The sequence below is a fragment of the Dunckerocampus dactyliophorus genome, chromosome 12 (assembly GCF_027744805.1).
Source record: "Dunckerocampus dactyliophorus isolate RoL2022-P2 chromosome 12, RoL_Ddac_1.1, whole genome shotgun sequence".
Lineage (NCBI taxonomy): Eukaryota > Metazoa > Chordata > Actinopteri > Syngnathiformes > Syngnathidae > Dunckerocampus > Dunckerocampus dactyliophorus.
In genome coordinates this window covers 16,954,362-16,975,474 of record NC_072830.1, presented here as the reverse complement: position 1 = coordinate 16,975,474, position 21,113 = coordinate 16,954,362, and the positions used below count along the sequence as shown (strand labels likewise).

At 40.1% G+C, this 21,113-nt stretch overlaps 1 protein-coding gene and 1 long non-coding RNA gene across 8 annotated transcripts in view; one reads left to right on the top strand and one right to left on the bottom strand.

The window, feature by feature from the left end:
- pde9ac (phosphodiesterase 9ac) overlaps positions 1–14,602 on the top strand; it is a 29,986-nt gene extending 15,384 nt beyond the window's left edge. For 4 of the 5 annotated variants that reach the window (XM_054794603.1, XM_054794600.1, XM_054794599.1 and 1 more), the window contains exons 7-21: positions 1,594–1,637; positions 1,725–1,779; positions 1,918–1,988; positions 2,085–2,172; positions 3,867–3,948; positions 4,030–4,104; positions 4,237–4,323; positions 6,943–7,047; positions 7,156–7,238; positions 7,422–7,578; positions 7,644–7,757; positions 7,923–8,027; positions 8,755–8,883; positions 8,971–9,066; positions 9,995–11,039. In XM_054794603.1, coding sequence (XP_054650578.1) covers positions 1,594–1,637; positions 1,725–1,779; positions 1,918–1,988; positions 2,085–2,172; positions 3,867–3,948; positions 4,030–4,104; positions 4,237–4,323; positions 6,943–7,047; positions 7,156–7,238; positions 7,422–7,578; positions 7,644–7,757; positions 7,923–8,027; positions 8,755–8,883; positions 8,971–9,066; positions 9,995–10,045 — 1,342 coding nt within the window. In that variant the 3' untranslated portion in view covers positions 10,046–11,039. Of the gene's footprint in view, positions 1–1,593; positions 1,638–1,724; positions 1,780–1,917; positions 1,989–2,084; positions 2,173–3,866; positions 3,949–4,029; positions 4,105–4,236; positions 4,324–6,942; positions 7,048–7,155; positions 7,239–7,421; positions 7,579–7,643; positions 7,758–7,922; positions 8,028–8,754; positions 8,884–8,970; positions 9,067–9,994; positions 11,040–11,766 lie in introns of those variants that run through there. The other variant, XM_054794604.1, reaches the window with a different exon arrangement.
- LOC129191348 (uncharacterized) lies at positions 3–20,398 on the bottom strand. 3 transcript variants are annotated; one of them, XR_008573192.1, is made up of 7 exons: positions 20,268–20,398; positions 20,150–20,187; positions 18,056–18,179; positions 5,210–5,365; positions 3,451–3,503; positions 3,143–3,310; positions 3–1,969 (listed from the first exon to the last, which is right to left on the bottom strand). It is a non-coding gene; the product is annotated as an uncharacterized LOC129191348 (long non-coding RNA). The 3 variants fall into 3 exon arrangements; XR_008573194.1 differs by having other exon boundaries at positions 5,295–5,365; XR_008573193.1 differs by having other exon boundaries at positions 20,150–20,184; positions 20,268–20,347.
- Between the last annotated feature and the right edge of the window lie 715 nt (positions 20,399–21,113).

Genomic DNA, 21,113 nt, shown 5'->3' with positions numbered 1-21,113 from the left:
CTTTAGGAAATTTTTACGACAGTGCTTCTGCGACATCACGCACTGTGGTAGTTATTATTTTTTAAATGTATGAACATAAACGGTCAATAACCGTACTTCATATATGTAATATGTTGGGAGGTTATTTTATAAGTGACTCTTGTTAAAATACTTGGTTAGCATGCCGATGTTTCTATCGTATTATGACATCCACCCAGAGTGAGCTACGTAAAAACTTACCGTATGCAATGCACCTAGCGCAGGCGTAAACGTCATATCCGGTTACGTGCAACATACATAAATAAATAGAATAAAAAACATAAAATGCAGTTATATTTCAATGTAAACAACCATAAGTAGAGTGCAATGATGGATTAATCTAGACAATTCAGCTTTTTCAGTTTTTCTAGTGGAGAGGTGACGTATATTGCTTGCTGCCGTAAAATAGATTGACGGATGGCGTAGATTACACGTGCCTAACATGTGACTGCCGAAAAATAGGCATACCGGATGTTGACGCGTTCTGCACATGCGTAGAACCCAGTTGAACCGATTGCGTTCCGGCTACGTATTGCGCAGTGACACGCAGGTCACGCCACATTTTATGTTACAGACTGGCACTGTGTTTTCTCAAAGTGTCGTGTTTTAATCGTGTGGTGCTGGTATTTTCTCCGAATTTTGTGTTCCCCGCATGTTGTGGGTATCGACAGCAGAACTTCATTCCATACGTTTCCATGCACTAAATTAGTCAGATTCCTGAAATCATCGCCATGTGCTGTGTGCCTCCCAAAACGCTAGATGCCTCTTATGCGGTAAAATCTCCCTACAATGCATAACCTTCTGCACGCTAAACTCCTCCACACTCTCCCACTTCCTCCTTCCTGTCATGTGTGTTTCTTCCGTCTACATGATCTCTACTGAGCTCTCATCAAATGCACTTCTGCAACCTAGTGGCCGTTTTTATGGCTTAAAATTGCTCTGAAGCCAAATGGATTAGTGGGGAGTTGCGTCAACAGCTCTTTTAGCTTCTCACGCAAAAAAACGTAAAAGACGTATAAATACATTGTTGAGATCCGGTGTTGGGGTTTATAAAACGTACTATGTCTTTGGTATTGAATTAGTTAAATTTGAATCAAATGAATTGATAAACCTTTAATCATGATCCGGAGACAGATCTACAATTCTGGTGCTGCTCCAAATTGGGAATTGTCAGGTTTGTTGTTGGAAAATATCTGCAATTCACTCTGTGCCATTCTTTGACCACTTCAAAAAAAAGGACATGGTAATGAATGAGCTCAAAACTGTTTGTTTTTTAAATTAAATTTGATTGTTTTATTCCCATCTGGTTATGATCTTGATTGCTTTATTCCCATTTGGTTATGATTTCGATCAATATCTGAGTCTGGCTCTGGAATGCACATAACTCAAAAACCTGAGAATGTATTTTGAGAAAGTGTGGTGTGTGACTTAGGCGGGGACGAGTTGATCTTTTCAGTTCCTTGATCCTTTAAGAACAGTAGTGGAGGCACCTTGTTCAGCCTTTCGTCATTATGAGTCAAAGCGAATGAAGTAGTAACAATAATTACTCATGTTAATATTCTGCTTTCTGTGCAGTTCCTTGTACAAAGTTGTCCCCTTGTCTACTGGCCAACTTGGAGGTAACGTATCTTCAACCACGATCTTATCACCGTTAAATTATAACAATTATGTATAGTGCTTTTTGCATGCATTGTATGTGTCTGCAGAGAAGGAGGACATGTTTCAGAATGTGTTGTCCCAGGTGGCCGAGCAGTTCAGCAGGTAACGCCTGTTGTTTACGTTACGCTCTGATGTGAAGCCTACCCTTCGCCATCCACTGATGATTTTGCACGCTTCAGCTCCTTGGAGACAAGTTCAATCAGACGCCAATTTGCCGCAATGTCATTGGTCTTCTCTTAGAGCGTTTCGCATCAACGAGCTGAAGACGGAGGTCACCAACAGGCTTGCCATGCTGGAGAAGAGAGTGGAGTGTAAGCGGTCGATTTAAATGTGCTTCCATGGAATCAGGAAAAAGAAAAAAACAGCACGAAAGATAATAACATCATCATGTCGTGGTTATGTTTCAGTGGAGGGCCTGAAAGTGGTGGAGATTGAGAAGTGTAAAAACGATCTGAAGAAGCTGCGGGATGAGATGACTTCGAGAGTTGGTGGCAGGTGACGCAATGTTCTATATTGTTTATATACCTTAAATTCTCCTAATCAATTACCACAGTGTTTTCCCCTACAGAAAAGTCTTAAAAAAACGATGAGTCGTCTTATATGTAGGGTCTAGAGATTTATAGATGCAAACCAATAGGTGGCGCCAAATGTCTTCTTTGAGCAAAAGCAGAGTGGGTGGGGATCTGTGGGCAGAGCAGCTGGAGCCCATGTGATGAAGAGGGTCCTAGAAGCAAGGCTACCACAACAAAGTTCTGCAGAAAAGTACTATTTGATATTTGAGGGGTGTTGTTTAGCTTTTGTTTTTTACATTTCGCCATGCTCTTTGTCGCTTTATTGCCATGTTTTTGCTTGATTGCAACAAATGTGGAGGAGGTCGTCCGGGAAGTAAGCAAGGAGGGACGTTCACCTACTCTTGACAGTCAATGTTTTGTCGTTTATAGTTTATATTGTACATCCCGCATCCTTTATGCATGTATATTCTCTGTCTTTTATTCATTCAAAACCTGTAAAGTTAAATTCCGTTTTTTGAGGTGGACCGCCATGATAACATATTTAGCGTGCAGAAATATAAAGAAACCTACAGATGACCCGATTGTACCACACCTTTACAGCTAAGACAAATAATTCCATGTGGACTGTTTTTCTGTTTTTTTTCTGACACATCTTATTCACACATGTCATTTAGCCTAATACTGTACAGTAATCATTTATACATGAATAATAGTACAGGTAAAATGTACAGCATACATGTATCATTATTTTAAAAAAAAAGCCCAAATTTTTTCATGTTTGTTTTTTTTGCTTCACTCGTTACATTGTTTTTGTCCAACCTTGAGGTTTCGCACTTTGTTCAATGGTCCTTGAACGCACCACTTATATAAAACTTGCACACCATGACTGTGATTCCCCCGTTCATGTATCAGATTACATTATCATTCATTAGTGGTGAGTACCTATAACATACCTATAATGTGAGGCATGTTGAAGAGGACCGCACGGTGGTCTAGTGGTTAGCATGTTGGCCAACACAGTAACAGCCTGGATATCGGGAAGACCAGGGTTCAATTCTCCACACATTTCTGTGTAGAGTTTGCATGTTCTCTTTTCTCCGGGTACTCCGGTTTCCAGTTTCCTTCCACATCCAAAAACAAACAAAAACATGCATGTTAGGTTAATTGGTGACTCTAAACTGTCCATAGGTATAATGTGAGTGTGAATGCTTGTTTGTCTATATGTGCCCTGCGATTGGCTGGCGACCAGTCCAGTTTGTACCTCGCCTGTCTCCCGAAGTGAGCTGGGATAGGCTCCAGCATGCCCCCGCGACCCTAAAGAGGAGAAGCGATATAGAAAATGGATGGATGGATGGCATGTTGAAGAGAGATGGGGAGGGTTCAAATAATAATTACAACATTCTCTTTTATTGTAAATATTGAGCTGAAATCGTCGGAGAATGTCAACGTTAAGCTAGCAGGAGGGGGAGGAGTGAGCTGTGTGTCAAAAATTGACTTTTATGCGCATATCAATTACTTGTGTATTTTTGCTAAAAGCAGGTCTCTATTGTGTGTGTACAGGTGTGTGTATATACAGTATATATATATATATATATATATATATATATATATATAGATGAAACCCACGAGTGGAAAAAGTTTTGTCACCCATGAGTTAAAACAGTATTTGTAATTTAGGGTCAACTGCCCATGCAAATACAATTTCTCCGATGACGGCAAGAAAGTCACTCCGAGACGAGATGTCCCTAACTATCCAAAGGTGCGACACTCTAGAAGCTTCATTTCAAAGCATAATATGCGGTTCTCACCGTTTGTCCTCCTACTTCTGTCCTCAACACAGTACACGCTGTCTCAGGAGACCATTGAGGCACTGAAGAAGCCAACATTTGACGTCTGGCACTGGGAGCACAATGAGGTCAGTGTGCCCACAAAAGAGCAAAAATAATCTACTTAATCAAGATATCCCAGCAGTCTTACATGGTGTGCGCTTGTATGGTTTTTATCTTCTTTTGTTTGTGGCGTGTTTCATGCTGCTTTGTGGCCACAGATGTTGAGCTGTTTGGAGTATATGTACCATGACTTGGGACTGGTGAAAGAATTCAACATGAACCCCATCACGCTCAAACGCTGGCTGGTAAGGAACAATAACGCAGCAGATTGTAGCACCAATGCAGCTGAACCTCTGAAGTTGAACATGCCTCAGGTTGTACGATTTGGACTTTGATGAAAATCACATAAAACGTTGGTGTTTCACAATAAGTCCACATATCCCACAAGTGTCAAGTTCGACAAGAATCAAAGGATTAAGTGTCTTTTGCTTTTTTGGGGCACTTTTCTTTTTTTTTTTTTTTTTTTTGCCATACTCGCCTCAACTAAAGTGATACACAAGAGAGAAATGCTTTTATTGAACTGAGTCAAAAAACAACGTAGGTGCATTTTGAAATGTTTATTGTCAATGCCAATGTTGATTGATGCTAAACGTCACCATATTGTCAACATTTTTTGAGACCAATAAACCACTAATGTTATGATAATATATAATAATAATATATGATCATAGGGCAATATTTTCTTTAAATGTCATTTCACTCTGTAAAGTTGCGAATTGCCGTTGGTGACTTTTTGTTTTTCTCACAGGCAATTCGTACTATCTGTCAAACATTTGGAGCATTTCTTGAAAAGATGGCTTTTCATCGGTAATAAAGAGCAGCATTTCTTTTGAGATGTTAAAATACACTCTGTGAATACACACCATGTTGCGCTTTTCCGTTTGGATTTACTTTGCCGATCAAACGTCTGACTGAGTGTTGACTGTCGGTGTGTACTTTTTTTCCCAGATGGGAAAACTGGGTCGGGTGGATGTTTTTGAGGTGGGCAACCTTTTATGTTGCCACCACTTTCGAAAAAAAATTCAGCATACTGGTTCGTTCGTGTTGATGAGCTCCTTGCTCATTCCCGCACAGAGCTTTGGCATTTGGCTTTGCAATCATATTTCTTCCTCTTCATTTCTTCTATGTTACCTTGCATTGCCCCTCACGAGTGTCCACTTTTTTGCGAGCTTGCTTTTGCTAGCGGCACCGCCTTTCCCCCGACAGTATGACTTACAGCAGGTCTCACTCCGTTCGAACGTCGTCGTTTGCGTCTAGGTGAACCAACGAACAGAGTGAACCCTCTTCCTGCATGTTTGGAGGCAAGAGGGGAGGAAAACAGAAAACAATTGTGAATTAACATACTTGTATATGTATATGTATAATATACACATTAATATTACACAGGCTTGCTAGAAGTAGGTGCTATATTATGGTTAACTGCTCAAGGCCGAAGCACTACCATCTCTTCTCTCCAAAAACAAGCCTTCTCAACAGCGTTTCCATGTCAGTGGCTTCTGAGAAACCTAAAATACGGCCTTGCACCTGTTTTTCCTTCCTTGATAAAGTTTGCATAACCATGCTTCTGTCCCTTCACATGCATCGGACTGCTTTGGGTTTGTTTTGACTGTCTCGTTCTGCGCAGGATAACTATGACTATTGAACAGTTTTCTTCTTTCCACTAGGACTGTCAAACATAACGCGTTAACTAAATTATTAAATTAAGTTCACATTTCTTGCGTAATGAATGTATGTGCGTTATGGCAAGCCACACGTCTCTGTTATGACAGCAGTGTAGCATCCCCACAGAGTCACACAGAGTTGCATTCACAGGCACTCCGAACATCACAACAACATCTTTATTATATAGAAGTACATTATATGTGTGGTTTAAATGAACACAAAGTCAAAGAAAAACAGTAAGTGGGTATCCTTATCACTAACACTCCCACTTGATGTAAAACATAATCATTAAACTCACTTATTGGTTCACATAACACACACAAACAATGAACACCTCCATAATTGTCTCCTTTCTGCATGCCGGAGGAGGTCGTAAAAAGCACCGTGCTCTCGGTGCTGACCAGGAGCTTTTCACATGATGATGCATTGAAGTGCACTGCGTAACACTTAATGGGAAAGTACAATTTGCTGCACTCAAACCATGTGAATTCAGCTTTAATTACGTGGTGTATTAGAACGCACCCCCTCACGGTTAAAGTGTCTTTCAAATGTTTTACTACTATTAAAGAGAGGAATATGAGGCAAATAGATTTTCAGACATGTGTGCTATATTTTAGCTTGATTTAAAGGTTCAGGTCATTAGGAGCTGTTAATATATACAAATACAGGTCTATATAACCATCCATCCATCCATCTTCTATACCGCTTGTCCGCACGAGGGTTGCGGGTATACTGGAGCCTATACCAGCTGTCTTTGGGCAAGAGACAGGGACTGGACTCTGTACTGGTAATTTAGAGTCTCCAATTAACCTAACATGCATTTTTTTAAAATGTGGGTGGAAGCAGGAGTGTGCACGGGGAGCACATGCAAACTCCCATGTTCCAACGAAGATATAATCCCACGATCTCCTGACTGTGAGGCCAACATGCTGAACACTAGGCCACCGTGTGCCCTCCTATATTAGCATGTCCTGTTATTTATTGTTCTGTTAATAAAATACAGAATAAATGTCCATATTTCAGAGATAGTTGGGAATTGTGATTAATCATGATTAATTAATTTGAAACCTGGATTAATCTGCTTTAAAAATGTTATTTGACAGTCCTACTTTCCACCAGTGCTAAAGGAAATTTTCCACAACAGATATGGACTGCGTTCATCACCTGTTTTCTTTTGCCAATTTGTGTACTATGTTTTGTAGTTGGCTATCCAGGAGAACTACCGAAACAACCCCTTCCACAACTTCCGTCACTGCTTCTGCGTTAGTCAGATGATGTACGGCATGATCCACCTCTGCAACCTGCAGGTGAGGAGGCGGTGAGGGGCCTCCCTCTGCTCTTCCCGATTTTTCTGGAATTCCCACCGAATAATGTTTAGACATTTCCGACATTGTGCAACTTTCACTGTTATGCAGGAGAAGCTGACTCTCACGGACATGGGCATTCTAATGACAGCTGCAGTGTGTCATGACCTGGACCACCCTGGATACAACAACACGTAAGACTCTCTATTCTTCGTGTGGGGGTGTTGACGGATGAGCTGCCATTGACCCCAGTGTGTTTTAACACCCTGAACACAACACTGTTGTCAATGAACTGTGAAACTATTTCTCTCTCTTTTTTTTTTTTTTTAGCTATCCCACCCTTCTAAATCCATCCTCCCATGTCTTGCACCTATCAGGTACCAAATCAATGCCCGCACAGAGCTGGCGGTGCGCTACAATGACATATCACCGCTGGAGAACCATCATTGCGCTGTGGCTTTCCAGATCCTTTCCCTTCCCGAGTGCAATATATTTGCAAATGTGGATCCTGAGGCGTTTAAGCAGATTCGACAGGTGCTCCCTGTTAAAATCTCGCTATTCCCAAGTGAACATGAAGCTGACTTGCTTTCTAACTGCAGGCCATTATCACCCTCATCCTTGCCACCGACATGGCCAGACATGGCGAGATACTGGACTCCTTCAAGCAGAAAGTGGACAACTTTGACTTCACCAATGAGGAGCATGTGACATGTGTAAGTGTGCACTTTGTAGCCCAAGCAGATTTTACTCATTGAGAAAACTGGTTGAGGCCGAAGCAGCAGCGGCCTCTGCCAAGTAGTGCACAACATTTGGCCTCAATTGCTTCAAGACACAAGTAATCATCTCCCGATTCCTTCTTGCTGTTTGTGTTTTTGAAGCTCAAGATGGTTTTGATCAAATGCTGCGACATTTCCAACGAGGTGAGGCCCACCGAGGTAGCTGAACCATGGGTGGATTGCCTACTGGAGGAGTACTTCATGCAGGTGAGCACATCCAAAACGTAAATGTACCCACATTAGGCCATTCATGCGTCTGTTCTGCTGTGTGTTCTGCAATTTCCCAATATTGTGGTTTATTTCTGGTCTTAACCCGAGTCATTCACTTTGTGTCGTTAATTACTTATCTAGTCTTTATTACGCAGTTGAACGAGCATGCTGTGGGTTGGATTATTTTGTGTCTTTATTTATTTCTACAGTCAAACGTGGGTTTTGTGCACCCCCTTTTTTCCTATGATTGGATACAAGTCAGTTTGCCCTGTACTGTATCGTTCTGCGAACTCGAGTGCCTAAACAAAGCATCCTACACTGTCTGTGCATTTTTCTCATTGTGTGTGACTGCTAAATAACCCTCCATGGAGCCAAAGAAAGTTGCGAGTGCCAGCAATTTGATAACGACAATGAGAAATACAATTGAATTGTGTCTTGCCAAGATGTACGGGAATAAGTTCCATCCATTTCTCATTTCTAATTATTTTGCATTGTTTTCTGCATGTACTGTAATGTGGGAACTATAATTATTCTCTATAAAATGTAATTATTGGTAATATTTTTGGCTGTCTGGAACGGATTAATTTGATTTTCTATGGGAAAAGTTGCCTCGGTTGTCGTACGCTCTGAGCACGGATCAGAGCGCTCAAATGAGCTTTAGCTTTGAGCTGGGCCTGAGCACGATATGATTAGTACACCCGGTGTCGACATCTATGTCTCTCAGAGTGACCGGGAGAAGTCTGAGGGCTTGCCGGTGGCCCCCTTCATGGACAGAGACAAGGTCACCAAACCCACCGCTCAGATAGGCTTCATCAAGTTTGTCCTCATCCCCATGTTTGAAACCGTCATGAAGGTAGACACACCTACTGGACAGTAAGTATGCACCAGTACGTCAGACTAACTTTTTTTTTTTTTTGCCTTTTGTTGTCTTCATGGGTAGCTTTTCCCTCAGATTGAGGAGATCATGGTTCAACCTCTGAGGGACTCCCGGGACCACTATGAGGAGCTTAAGCAGATTGATGATGCCATGACCGAGGTAGAACCTATTCTATCTATCTATCTATCTATCTATCTATCTATCCATTTATGTAACTTTCTACCTATTATTTCGCTTCATGAATGAAGTTATGGGGGTTTAGTGTGCATGTCAGCTTTTGCAATAGAGAATTTTTTTTTAAAAAGTCTCACATCGCTGGTGTCTTAGAATTCCATAGTCTTTATGATAAGAGTTCCTTGAAAGGGTCGGATCTAGTCCAATGGTTTTCAAAGTGTGGAGGCGCACCAGACGATGTCGCAGCATGAGAAAAATAAAGAAAAAAATATTTTTAAACCTGCTAAACTAACTTTAGCTATGCAGTATGTTAGCCAGGTGACGATCTAGCCTTTACATATTTATGCTTATTTACTTATTTACTATGTTGAGACGAGTACAGCACAATGCTGAATTATTTGGGTGTTTTAAACCCACTGTGATATGTCACAGGACCAGCCAAACCATGAAAAAAGTGTGATTTATGGTCTGGAAAATACAGTATATGTTTGAAAAAACATAAGCTGACAAAGCTGACAAATTTGAACACGATTTGGCGAGGGTTGACTGTATTGTATGTATTTTAGTTAAAAAAAAAAAATAGCAATGTGAGGCATGACTCCTTTTCGGGGAGTGGCAGAGAACGTTAGGGGAGGCGCAGCAGATTGCAAAAAAGTCTACATACAGTATCAGTCAAAGGTTTATACACACTTTCCTATGCTATAGAATGAGATGGTGTCTCCAAACTTTTGACGGGTACTGTCTGTAGTTTGGAACACTTTTTTAGTTTTTAGTGACCCCCCCCCCCAATCAACAATTCCAAAACAGTGTGTACGCCATACAAGCGTGCCAAACTCTTGTGTATATGAGATACACTCATGCATGCGCTCCAAAGCCACTTGCTAACATAAAGGTGTGTCTTTTGTTCAATGAGGCACAGAAGAAAAAAACTGAAAATATGTCATTAGGCGGGAAGAAGAAGTAAGCTGTGCAGTGAGTGAGTGCAGTGGTATGTAAGTAAAAGCCAACTGACTCCTTGCTTGTGTGCTTAGTGTTAGTAGTCCTGAGTGCACTGTCTGCCTATACTATTTTCTCTGCAGCAACTCCTCGTTTCTGAGTACTGTAGCGACATGAGACGGAACTGCAGCAACATGCGAAACACTTTCATCACACTCCATTTGCCTTTTTACCCGTAGTGCCCCATGCAAGGCTACAGGGCTGTTGCAATAAACAGCTTGGACAGAACAAAGATTTCTATATTTCTATGCGTAAAAATAATACAATCCTCTGAAAAACTAAGTGATGAAACTGTCATGCATCCTTTTTTTCTCTTTTTAACCTTACCATTTCTGCTCATGAAGTCAGACTATGACCTGTTTTCCTTTGTTATATGTTGAAAAACACTCACCAAACACTTGATGTGCACCACCTAATAAGATCCACGATGTGTGCTACAGCCACAGCTTTGTCTTTACATAGAAATGAATGCCCAAGTTTGATTAGTTTTTTTTCAATTCATCAATTTAGTCGAAAAGACAAGAAAGCGAAGTACCACGGTGGATCAGGGAGTGTAAAGTGCGGCCTGCGGGCCATTCGCGGCACGTAGCGTGTTTTTTTATTAGCCCGTGGCACATTGTGGAAATAAAATTCAACCAAAAGAGCCAGCATAAATGGGGAAAAATTGAGCGAAAAGACAAAATGTAAAGAGAAGAAGCTGAAATGTTGATACTTATAACTAATAATAAAACAAAGCGTTGTCTTTCAGTATATATAAAGTTTTTTTTTTAGCCTTTTTACAAAATTTTAAAAATACATAAAAATATGGAAGTGACCGCCTGGATCCTTTTGATTTTCAGTCGTCGGTGGGAAAAAGGTGGGACGCACTTGTAGGAGATCCCGTACATACCCTTGAAATCATTCAACCCTCATTGTAAATGTTCAGAAACACACAAACTTTCCATAATAAATGTGCTGAATTCTGTCTTACAACATGCAATGCATGTATGACAAAATGTATTTCTAAATGATTACCGACTTAAGGTAAATGAGATGGGTCTTGTGCAAAAAAAAACTGGCTATTTTTGGAAAGAAAAAGCACAACTGGGCAGGTGTTCCCACAAATCAAAATAAATATATATTTTTTTATGATTATTCCACAAATATGCGGGGCTGTGAATGCTGAATCCACTGTAAAACCTTTTATTTTTTTACCAAAATAAACAAAAAAAGACATCTACAAAGGTTTTGAACCCAACTGCATCATACCAATAGTTGTTTCTAATTCATATAAGCAGATGTTTTTTTTTTCTTTTGTATTTGTAATTTTTAGGCATCATAATGGGAGCTGGTTTTAATATTTTGGTGGCATTTTTTGACGAACGGGAGGGGTAACCCATAATAATGAACATATTGTTTTATCATAATTTAGCATCTTAAAGGTGAGCATTATTATCTTTTTAAATGCAGCTCATGTATTGGATCTCATTGTGTGCCTAATATTGTGTCAGGTGAGTGTGTTTCACTGAAGTGAATTAAGAATGAAGCCTGGCTGTCCATGCGTGGACATTTCAACTCACTGGGGGGGGGTTATGTCTTAAATAGAGCTGATGTACGGCTGTCAAAGAGCTGCTGCTTAATTTAAACCCTTGCTTTAGTAGATTATAGTCTCCTCATATTTCTCTAACTGGGGGTCTGATTTCATTGCAGGGGTCCTCTTTTGTGTTCAAATTCAGGAAAGACTTTAAAAAAAGCGAGTGAGGGGTGGATGTCTGGGTGAAGACGCTGCGCTGCGTTCTGAAGACGACAGATGGAGCGTGAGGGGAGAGCAAAGAGACCACTCGGCTACATACTGAACTAAACTTAGGCACCGAAAGGGGGCATCACATCTTGAACTTTGACTTAGACTTTTGCACCGCATGTAACGAAGAGGACACCCCATGACCTCTTGTCTGTTTATTTGTGGGGTTTATGTTACGATCGCTATTTGTTTTCTTGTTTGACAGCCTTGCAAACGCTCAGAAGAAGCCTTTCTCCGAGAACATGTGATTTGTAAGGTGGATGAACATGCCTTTGTTCAAGTTGCAGGTGAAAATGTCCAAATGTTATAGTCAAAATACAAGAAAAATCTGCCTAATAGGGGGTGATCATTTCACAACAAACCACAATAGAAATGAGCGTTGTGTGTATGAAACATTCAGCCTCAGTAACAGAAAGACAACTAAAATAGTGCCTTGTTTTGTCTTTCCACTTCTTCTATGGCTTCTTCACTTCCACATTTCTGAGGTACTTGCCGTTTTTCTGCTTTTGCCTTTATACACCACCACCATCAACAATCACGTCAAGTCAGTCCAACTTTAATTGAAGTGGTTTCTCAAAAACACATGGATTTGTGAGCGAATTCATCGCGGGTTTGATTTGCCGTAGTTTTTACGGCAGGTACCCTTGAATCGTGCCGGTGCGATCTGCGCGAAAGGCAGCGGCGGCATGTACCATGGCACACAAATACATGACTCATAAATGTGTGGCGCCCTCTATGAGGTGTTTTATAAGCACTACACAAATGGTCAATGACTTCTTGCCAATTGGTGGCTAAGTCATTTTGCTTCTTGAATTTTTTTTTTCCAGGAAAACACCCTGAAGTTACAGTGTCTTGGGTTTTTTCGTAGAGCGCCACATTGAGCGGTGGGAGAAATTTCAGGTCAAAATAATAGTACAGACACTGGGGTGTACAGTGGTACCTTTGTTTTCGTTATTTGTTCGTTCCAAAAGGTTCTGAAATGTACTACAACCAAAGCAATTTTTCCCATAGGATGCCAAAGTATTGTGTAAACTAAGGCCCCGTCCACACGGGCGTTTTTGGGGGGTTTTTTGGCGTCCACGCAGTTTCAGATCAGGAAATGGCAGAGGTCTGGACTCAAGTCGTGTTCGAGTCACAATTTTGATGACTTTGGACGTGACTTGCAACTCGATTTGGACTTTGACATCAATGACTCGGGATTTGGCTCAAACTTGAATCTGATGACTTGAAAATACGCACTGGTCTTATTTCAAAAATAGAAAAATTCAAATTGCATTCATTGTATTTGTCAAGTTAAATTAATAGTGTTTCACTGTTAAAATGACATTTTATTTGGACTTGTAAGGACTCGAAAATTTCAAGCCAGCGACTTGAGCCTTGATTCGACCTGTCTCGCCTCGAGGCTTGAGACTTGGACTTGGACTTGCACGTCTTTAGTTGAGACCTGACTTGAGATTAAAGACTTGAGACTTGCAAAATGCTGACTTTCTCCCACCTCTGATAACTAGTCACGTCCAGAAGGGAACGCGTCGCTGGGTGAAAACGTTGTAACACATAAGGCACACATACAGGCGGCGCTGTAACCGAAACTACAGAAGAAGAGAGAACGCATGCTCGCAACGGCCATCATCTTGTCCAGCTTTTCTAGACTTAAAACCAAGTCACTTTGGAGTATAAGACAAAAAACATGAGAGATGAAAATGTCGACTGGGAGTCATGCCGCTCGACGTATACCGATATCATGTTGTTTTTTCTGCAGCAGTAACTTTCACGGGGTCGTCGTTGAATGAATCGTGTGAATGAAAGGCAGAAACGATAACATACTTTATCCTTTCCACTTGAAAATGTTCCCATGTGGACAGGCCCTAACTATCGTGAGATTTGGTGTTGGGTGTGTGATCCAAAAGGATAGATAGATACAGAAGATACTTTATTCGCCTCCAAGAATGATGCTGGCAGTATCAGTCCACATATATACCAAAAGGGTAAAATACAACAGTTTGTTACACGCGATATTGTACGTGGTGGTGTGTCAAGACAAAATAATTTCTATCATCCTCCCAACACTTCTGGACCTACCATGTATCACCAGTTGACTTATTTAAGACAAAACTAAAACACACTTTATGCGCATATTTCCGACCTACACGTGCTCAAGTGGCACCCTTGGATGTTATCATACCGCTCCTCCCTCGCGCTTTCACCCGTCATTTCCAACACACACGGCAGTGTTTTACTACGGTGCGTTTTTACTGATGATTTAATTATATATTCACTGAACACCGCCCACTTTTTACGACAGAGCCCCGTCAATGAACACGGTACAATCACCGAAGACGTTATTTATTTATTTTCTTCAAGGAGCATTTCAAATCTGTGTCACTCTGATGGCGCTCGCCCCATAGCTCTTCTTTTGTGTCTTATAGATGATCTCAAAGCAATAATATGACAAAACAACCACATTATTGTTATGATGTGTATTGTTATTGCTGTGAAAGAGACGTTTCTGAATTGTGCGTCTGCCCCGGTTTGTTTGAATGAATGTAGTTTTGTACACGTGGCGTGTGAAGTATATGGAGTGTGCTTTCAAAACGTAAAAGCGCGGCCAGTGATTTGAAACGCTGACAAATGAAGAGGATTGTTTTTTTTGTTTTTTTGCATAGTGACAAGATGATGCGCAACGTTTCATCACATCTGTGCGCTTGTTCCTTGTTTGTCAACATTAAATGCAGCAGCAGGTCTACTGGTCGTTTGTCTAATTTCATGTGTGGAAAGTGGCAACAAAATTGTACTTCAGCGCTGTGTGAGCTTTCATCTTAGCGAAAAAGACGCAAGAAAGTGGGTACAAATTTAAGATAACGTTACGTACGTTACTGTCGGACAATTTGGAGTGAACTTCTCAGGACGTTGAGCGACATTTTGCCTCTCATCCAAGCAGGCTTAATCAGTTTATGCTCAAAGACTACATAGGACAGCACTAGTCTTGACTAGATAGGACAGCTGTAGTCCGGCTGTCCAGTTTCGATCGATTCAGTGCCCTGAGAACAAAATGACCTGAATGAATGGGAATATGAAGGAAGGAAAGGATCCTGGTAGCATAATAGAGCTTCAGTGCTAACACTACTGTCATATTTTAACAGCAACATCATGCTAGGTTAGCCTATTCGCTGCAGAAAAACAAAGGATCAAAGTTACAGCTCCCACGTCTGTAGCTGACTGACGTATAGTCAGCAGAGCACCAGGCTTTATTTTAAGACATGTAGCAAAGCCTGTTTTTTATTTATTTATTTATTTATTTCAAAAGTGGTGCAAACAAGTAAGGGAGATGATAGATTTGTTTTCATTTTTGTGGGCATAAACAGGCTCTAGGGCAGTGGTCACCAACTTTTTTGAGACAAAGATCCCTGGTCTGATCCCTGGAGACCAAGATCTACCAACCCCCCAAACAAGGGGGATATATATACTGTATATACATACATACTATACTATATATGCTTTGTGTTATTATCAGTTGTTGGTTTCAACATTTAAACTTTTTCTAATTGAGCCTTTTGCCGCACTTTGGGCGCCCCTACCACCAATGGGTCGCAATTGTTTTCTGTCATGCTCACCCTGCGGGGACAGTTTTGGAATATTATTGAGAACCTGACAACAATTGTATTTATCTGTACAAACCACTGTATGTCTTGCTGTCACCAGCATTGTCAACGACACTTTTTGAACCTTTAACCACCCCAGCAACAGGAACATCAGTGTCTGCAGTGGTTTTCTCACATGGGACAGTTCTGGCTCGTGTGGGTGACTCATTCGTCTGACTAATGCGTCCGTCTAATCTGTGCTTTGGCACTAGATAATGGGAAATTTCATGTGTTTACACAGATGTGTCGGGGAATCTTGCAGCTTGCACACTCATACCGGACAGGCAGAGAGAACATAATGAGCAAGGTAGCATTAAATCCCCACGTTAAATGTATTTTAGTTGACTCCCCTCTTACTTACTATTTACTTACACACAGCCATTGCTGTGAGTAAAACGTTATTCTAGAAGTCTCTTATAGTCTTTGAGTGCGTGGTCGACAAAGGCAAAAACAGTGGCACCTCGGTTTTTGTCAGAGGTGGGGGTTTACAAGTTTCAAGTAGGTCTCAAGTCTTTAATGCCAAGTCTCAACTGAAGACGTTCAAGACTAGACGGCTCGAGTCGTGTCTGTGGTCACAGACTTGAAGGTTTTGAGTCCTTACAAGTCATAAGCACTGTGAAAGTGCAAATAAAATACCATCACCTTGTAATTTGTGAAATTCAATTATCTTTGGGAGCGTGTGGACACATCCAGGGGTTAACCACTAGCACTCTCCAGAAGGCTGGCACTCACAGAAATGTAAGCCGCACCCTTGTTGTTTGTTCGTAAACCCGACTGGACGTTAATAGATGCATTCAATGGGGCACATTCTCTGGGGAAATGTGGTGTCCTGCTGGAAATGACGTAATAACGCTCACTATAGTCGAATAATTTGAATGGGGACACATTTTACTGAACACACTCACTGAAAATCTCAATTATTTTCAAGTCAAACTTGAAAAGAGTCCAGTCCCGCATCATTGATGTAAAAGTCCAAGACGAGTTGCAAGTCTTTGATGATATTGTCAAGTCGAGTCCAAAGTCAGCAAAATGGCATCTGGAGTCTGACTCGAGTCCACACCGTTATTAATTTGTTCCAAGTGGCCGGACAAAAAACAAAACATATGAAAACCAATTTTTCCCATAGGAAATCATGTAAATCCAATTAATTTGTTCCCAACACTCAAAAATATTAACTAGAGCAGTTCAGAATATATAAAAAATATTAAATATTGACATAAATGTGTTGTCATTATTATAATATTTATTATTATTATTATCTTTATTATTATTATTATTATTAAGGTATTACTGTTCAATATTATAAATAGAATATTTATAAAACATTATAAATAAATTAACAAAATATACATAATTAATACAAAATAATAATAAATAAATAATAATAATAATAAATAAAATAAAATATAAATAAACATAGTTTTACATGCAGAAAAAAATGCAAAATAATTCTAAATGATGAATTAAAAAGGGATAAGTAAACATTTGAAATCACTTTTTCCTTCACTGAAGACTCTCAATGGAAAGGACACCATCTTCGTACTTTGCGATGAGTTTTTTTCTTGAATTTAATAATGTTTCTCACATTTGTTAAATTGCTGGCACCTGCAACTTTCTTTGGCCCGATGGCGAGTTATTTAGCAGTCGCACTTCATAAAAAAATGTTTAAAAAAGAGTACGAACAGTGAGTCAGCAACGTTTAGGTGCTTTGTTTTCGTGGAACAATAAGAGCACAGGGCACATGGACGACTTTGTTACATGCAGTATTGTACGATAGCCAAAAATTGTCAACAAAAACGAGGTTTGACTTTTACAACGTGTGGTTATACTGTACTGTATGTAATGACCTTTCACATGAATCATGCCCTGCCTCCAATTAACGCACCGTCCTCTGTGTTTTAGCTAAATAAACGCCTGTGATAAAATTGCAGCATTTAAAGTTCGCAATTTGATATCCGCTGACACACTTTTTTTTTTTTTTTTTGCTACAGTTTGTTTTTTAACAAGCTCAGGGGACCTCACACACTCTGCCACGGGGCACAAAGACACCTGTGCAATTAAATGATAAAAAAAGCCATAAATGTTTCCACACGGCACTGAAAAAAGAGGCTAATAAAATACTTCACCCTCAAGGAAACACTCCAGCGTGTGTTTATTTCCAGCATTTTGGATGTTGAAACAATGCGTGTCGTGATGGCATTCATATTTTTTTATGTTGCGACGTTCCTTGTGGTTTATTGCAACATCGCTACTGCGGTTGAAGAAGGATAACTACCAACAGCTGTCTTCATTCTCCATTCAGTCTTACTTTGCTTTTTGCAGCCTGCTGTCCATCGGTGTGCCGTCAAAGTCTTCTCTGCTACGGCACCATCACTATGACTGACCTACTGACCTCCTATATACTCTTACAACTTCAATTCCAGTGTTTGTTCCATGAAATTGTATTCATTTATTCCCAACAGTCTATTATCTTCATTGTGTAACATATTTCTTAGCTGCACTGCTTCCAGTGCATGTATGTGTAGTTTACATTATTTTGTCCAATCAGATTTCAGCTTACCCAAGGCCTTCAGAATCAGCTGTGCTGGCCCGATTTTACTTCAAGGGGGCTTTTTCTTTAAACAATCAGATTACAGCTCTCCAGTCTTATAGAGGATCTTTGAGTAGTGTTTTTGCAGTAGGTCCTGAAAAAACAGCAGAGAAGTCGTGTCATAGAAAGGATTTTTGAGTAGCATTTTTAATCGTATGTTCTTAAAAGCAGCAGAGTGCTCTGGTCAGAAAGAGGATCTTTGACTAGTGTTTTTGCAGTATGTTCTTAAAAACAGCAGGACGCTCCTGTTGTATCAAGAATCTTTGACCATCATTTTTATAGTATGTTCTTAAAAATAGCAACGCGGTCTTGTCAGAAAGAAGATCTTTGACTGGCGTTTTTGCAGTAGGTCCTTAAAAACAGCAGCGTGCTCCTGTCATATAACAGCAGCACTCTTGTCATATAAAGGATCTTTGACTAGCATTTTAATAGTATGTTTTTAAAAACAGCAAAGCACTCTTGTCATATGAAGGATGTTTGACGAGCATTTTATCGTGTGTTTTTAAAAACAGCAGAGCACTTTTGTCAAAAAGAGGACTTTTGCATTTTTGCAGTATGTCCTTAAAAACAGCAGTGTCATTTTTATGGTGTGATTTTGAAAACAGCAGAGCGCTGATCCTCAAAAAGAGGATCTTTGGCGTTTTTGCAGTAGGTCCTAAAAAACAGGAGATCAGTCCTGTCATATACAGGGTCTTTGACTTTGTCATTTTTGTTGTATGTTCTTAAAAATAGCAGAGCATTCTTGCCAGGAAGAGGATTTTTGATAGACATTTTTGCAGTATGTCCTTAAAAACAGCAGAGTTATTTTTATAGTATGTTTTTAAAAACAGCAGAGCTCTCTTGTCAAAATAGGATCTTTGACTGGCGTTTTTGCAGTAGGTCCTTAAAAACAGCAGCGCTCTTGTCATATAAAGGATCTTTGACTAGCATTTTAATAGTATGTTTTTAAAAACAGCAAAGCACTCTTGTCATATGAAGGATGTTTGACGAGCATTTTATCGTGTGTTTTTAAAAACAGCAGAGCACTTTTGTCAAAAAGAGGACTTTTGCATTTTTGCAGTATGTCCTTAAAAACAGCAGTGTCATTTTTATGGTGTGATTTTGAAAACAGCAAAGCGCTGATCCTCAAAAAGAGGATCTTTGGCGTTTTTGCAGTAGGTCCTAAAAAACAGGAGATCAGTCCTGTCATATACAGGGTCTTTGACTTTGTCATTTTTGTTGTATGTTCTTAAAAATAGCAGAGCATTCTTGCCAGGAAGAGGATTTTTGATAGACAAACCGCAGTGTGCTCAAAGAGGATCCTTGACTTTGATTTTTGCAGTAGCTCCTTAAAAACAGCAGAGAACTCCTGTTAGGTAAGGATCTTTGACTAGCATTTTTGCAGTACGATATGTTCTTAAAAATGGCATAGCGTTCCTGTCAGAAAGAGGATCTTTGACTCGTGTTGTCGCAGTAGGTCTTTAAAAACAGCAGAGCATCATTTTTGCAGTAAGTCCTTCCTTTAATGTGCAGTAAAGGATCTTTGACTAGCGTTTTGCGGTAGGTCCTTAAAACCAGAAGAGCACCTTTGTCATGTAGAGGATCTTTGACTTGCATTTTTGTGCTACAAGATGTCCTGAAAAACAACACAGCAATCCTGTAATCCAGTGGATCTTTTGCCAGCATTTTTGCACTTGGACCTTCCTGTCATATATCGAGGACCTTTGATTGGTGTAGTGTGCCAGGGTATGAAAGGGGCCTGATGGTCCGCTGAGGGGGAGGCGTGATAATCTCTGGGAGAACATCAGCAGCAGGCCTGGCTGGCGCTTATCTTGACTGGATCAATCCAGCCATGGCAGTGCTGTAAAGCCAAGTGTCCAGTGCAAACACATTTTCTTCCACATTTAATGCAGTCGCCATACATTGTGGTGGTTGGATCACTGATTCCTGAAAGCGCACATCTGAATCCCTTATTTAAAAACGAACCCTGTCAGGCGAGCAAGCGGAAACAGATGTTTTCTGGTCCTCACCAGCAAGGTTCATGGCCAAACAGCTATAATTTAAGTGCATTATTAATATACTGACCTCAGCGGATTGAACGTGCGCCCAATGAGGGAATGCTGCTAATGAAAGAGAGAGCAGTGATATAAGACCATAACAGCTTTGACCTCCAATGATATGGAAAGATAAATGATAGTCTCACCCTTCATCACAACGCTGGGCCCGTGCCAGGAAACACTGTCACTACTGTGAGCTTTCATGCTCCCAAACATGTTTATTCAGTTCTCCGTAAATCAATAGGCACGCTCCCTCCCCCCCCTCCCCTCGTTCTGTCATGAACTTTATGGGAGTTTCCAGAGAATTGCTTCACAAAATAAGCGGGCTACTAATGCAAAGTCTGATCTGGGAAAGGCAAGAGTTAAATGTTCCCTCCTGTGGGGATGTTTTGCTTTTGAACTTCGCACCCGCATGATGAGGCAGGAACATCTGGATGACACTCTCATGGCCGATAGAGTCGTCGAAAATATTTGCACACGTCGACATCACAGACCGTTAGTGGCTGAATCAACGCTGACAAGAATACGACTCTCAGCATTGATTTCAGTGTAATATGGAATATTTTTACACGCAGCCTTTATTAACTGTACAGGCCATTCCAAAATGTAAACTTACATGTTTTTAATGTTAGAAGTGGAAAAGCACGTTTTTCAGGTTTGGAGGTTTTTTTCATGAGAAGAAGATAGGACTTTTTTTGTCAAGAATGTAAAACCTTATTGCTTAAAAAATATATATATTTTTATATATATTTTATTTAATTTTTATTAAATTTTATTTTTTTAATTTTATTATTTTATTTAATTTATTTAATTTAATTTCTTTGAGACTTTTTTCAACTTTCCTGATTTCTTTTTTTTTTTTCGCACGGTTGTCACACTTCAGATCATCAAACAAATGTAAATATTAGTCAATGACAACGCAACTGAACGCAAAATGCAGTTTTTAAATGAAAGTTTGTATTATCCAAACCTACAGGGCCCGGTGTGAAAAA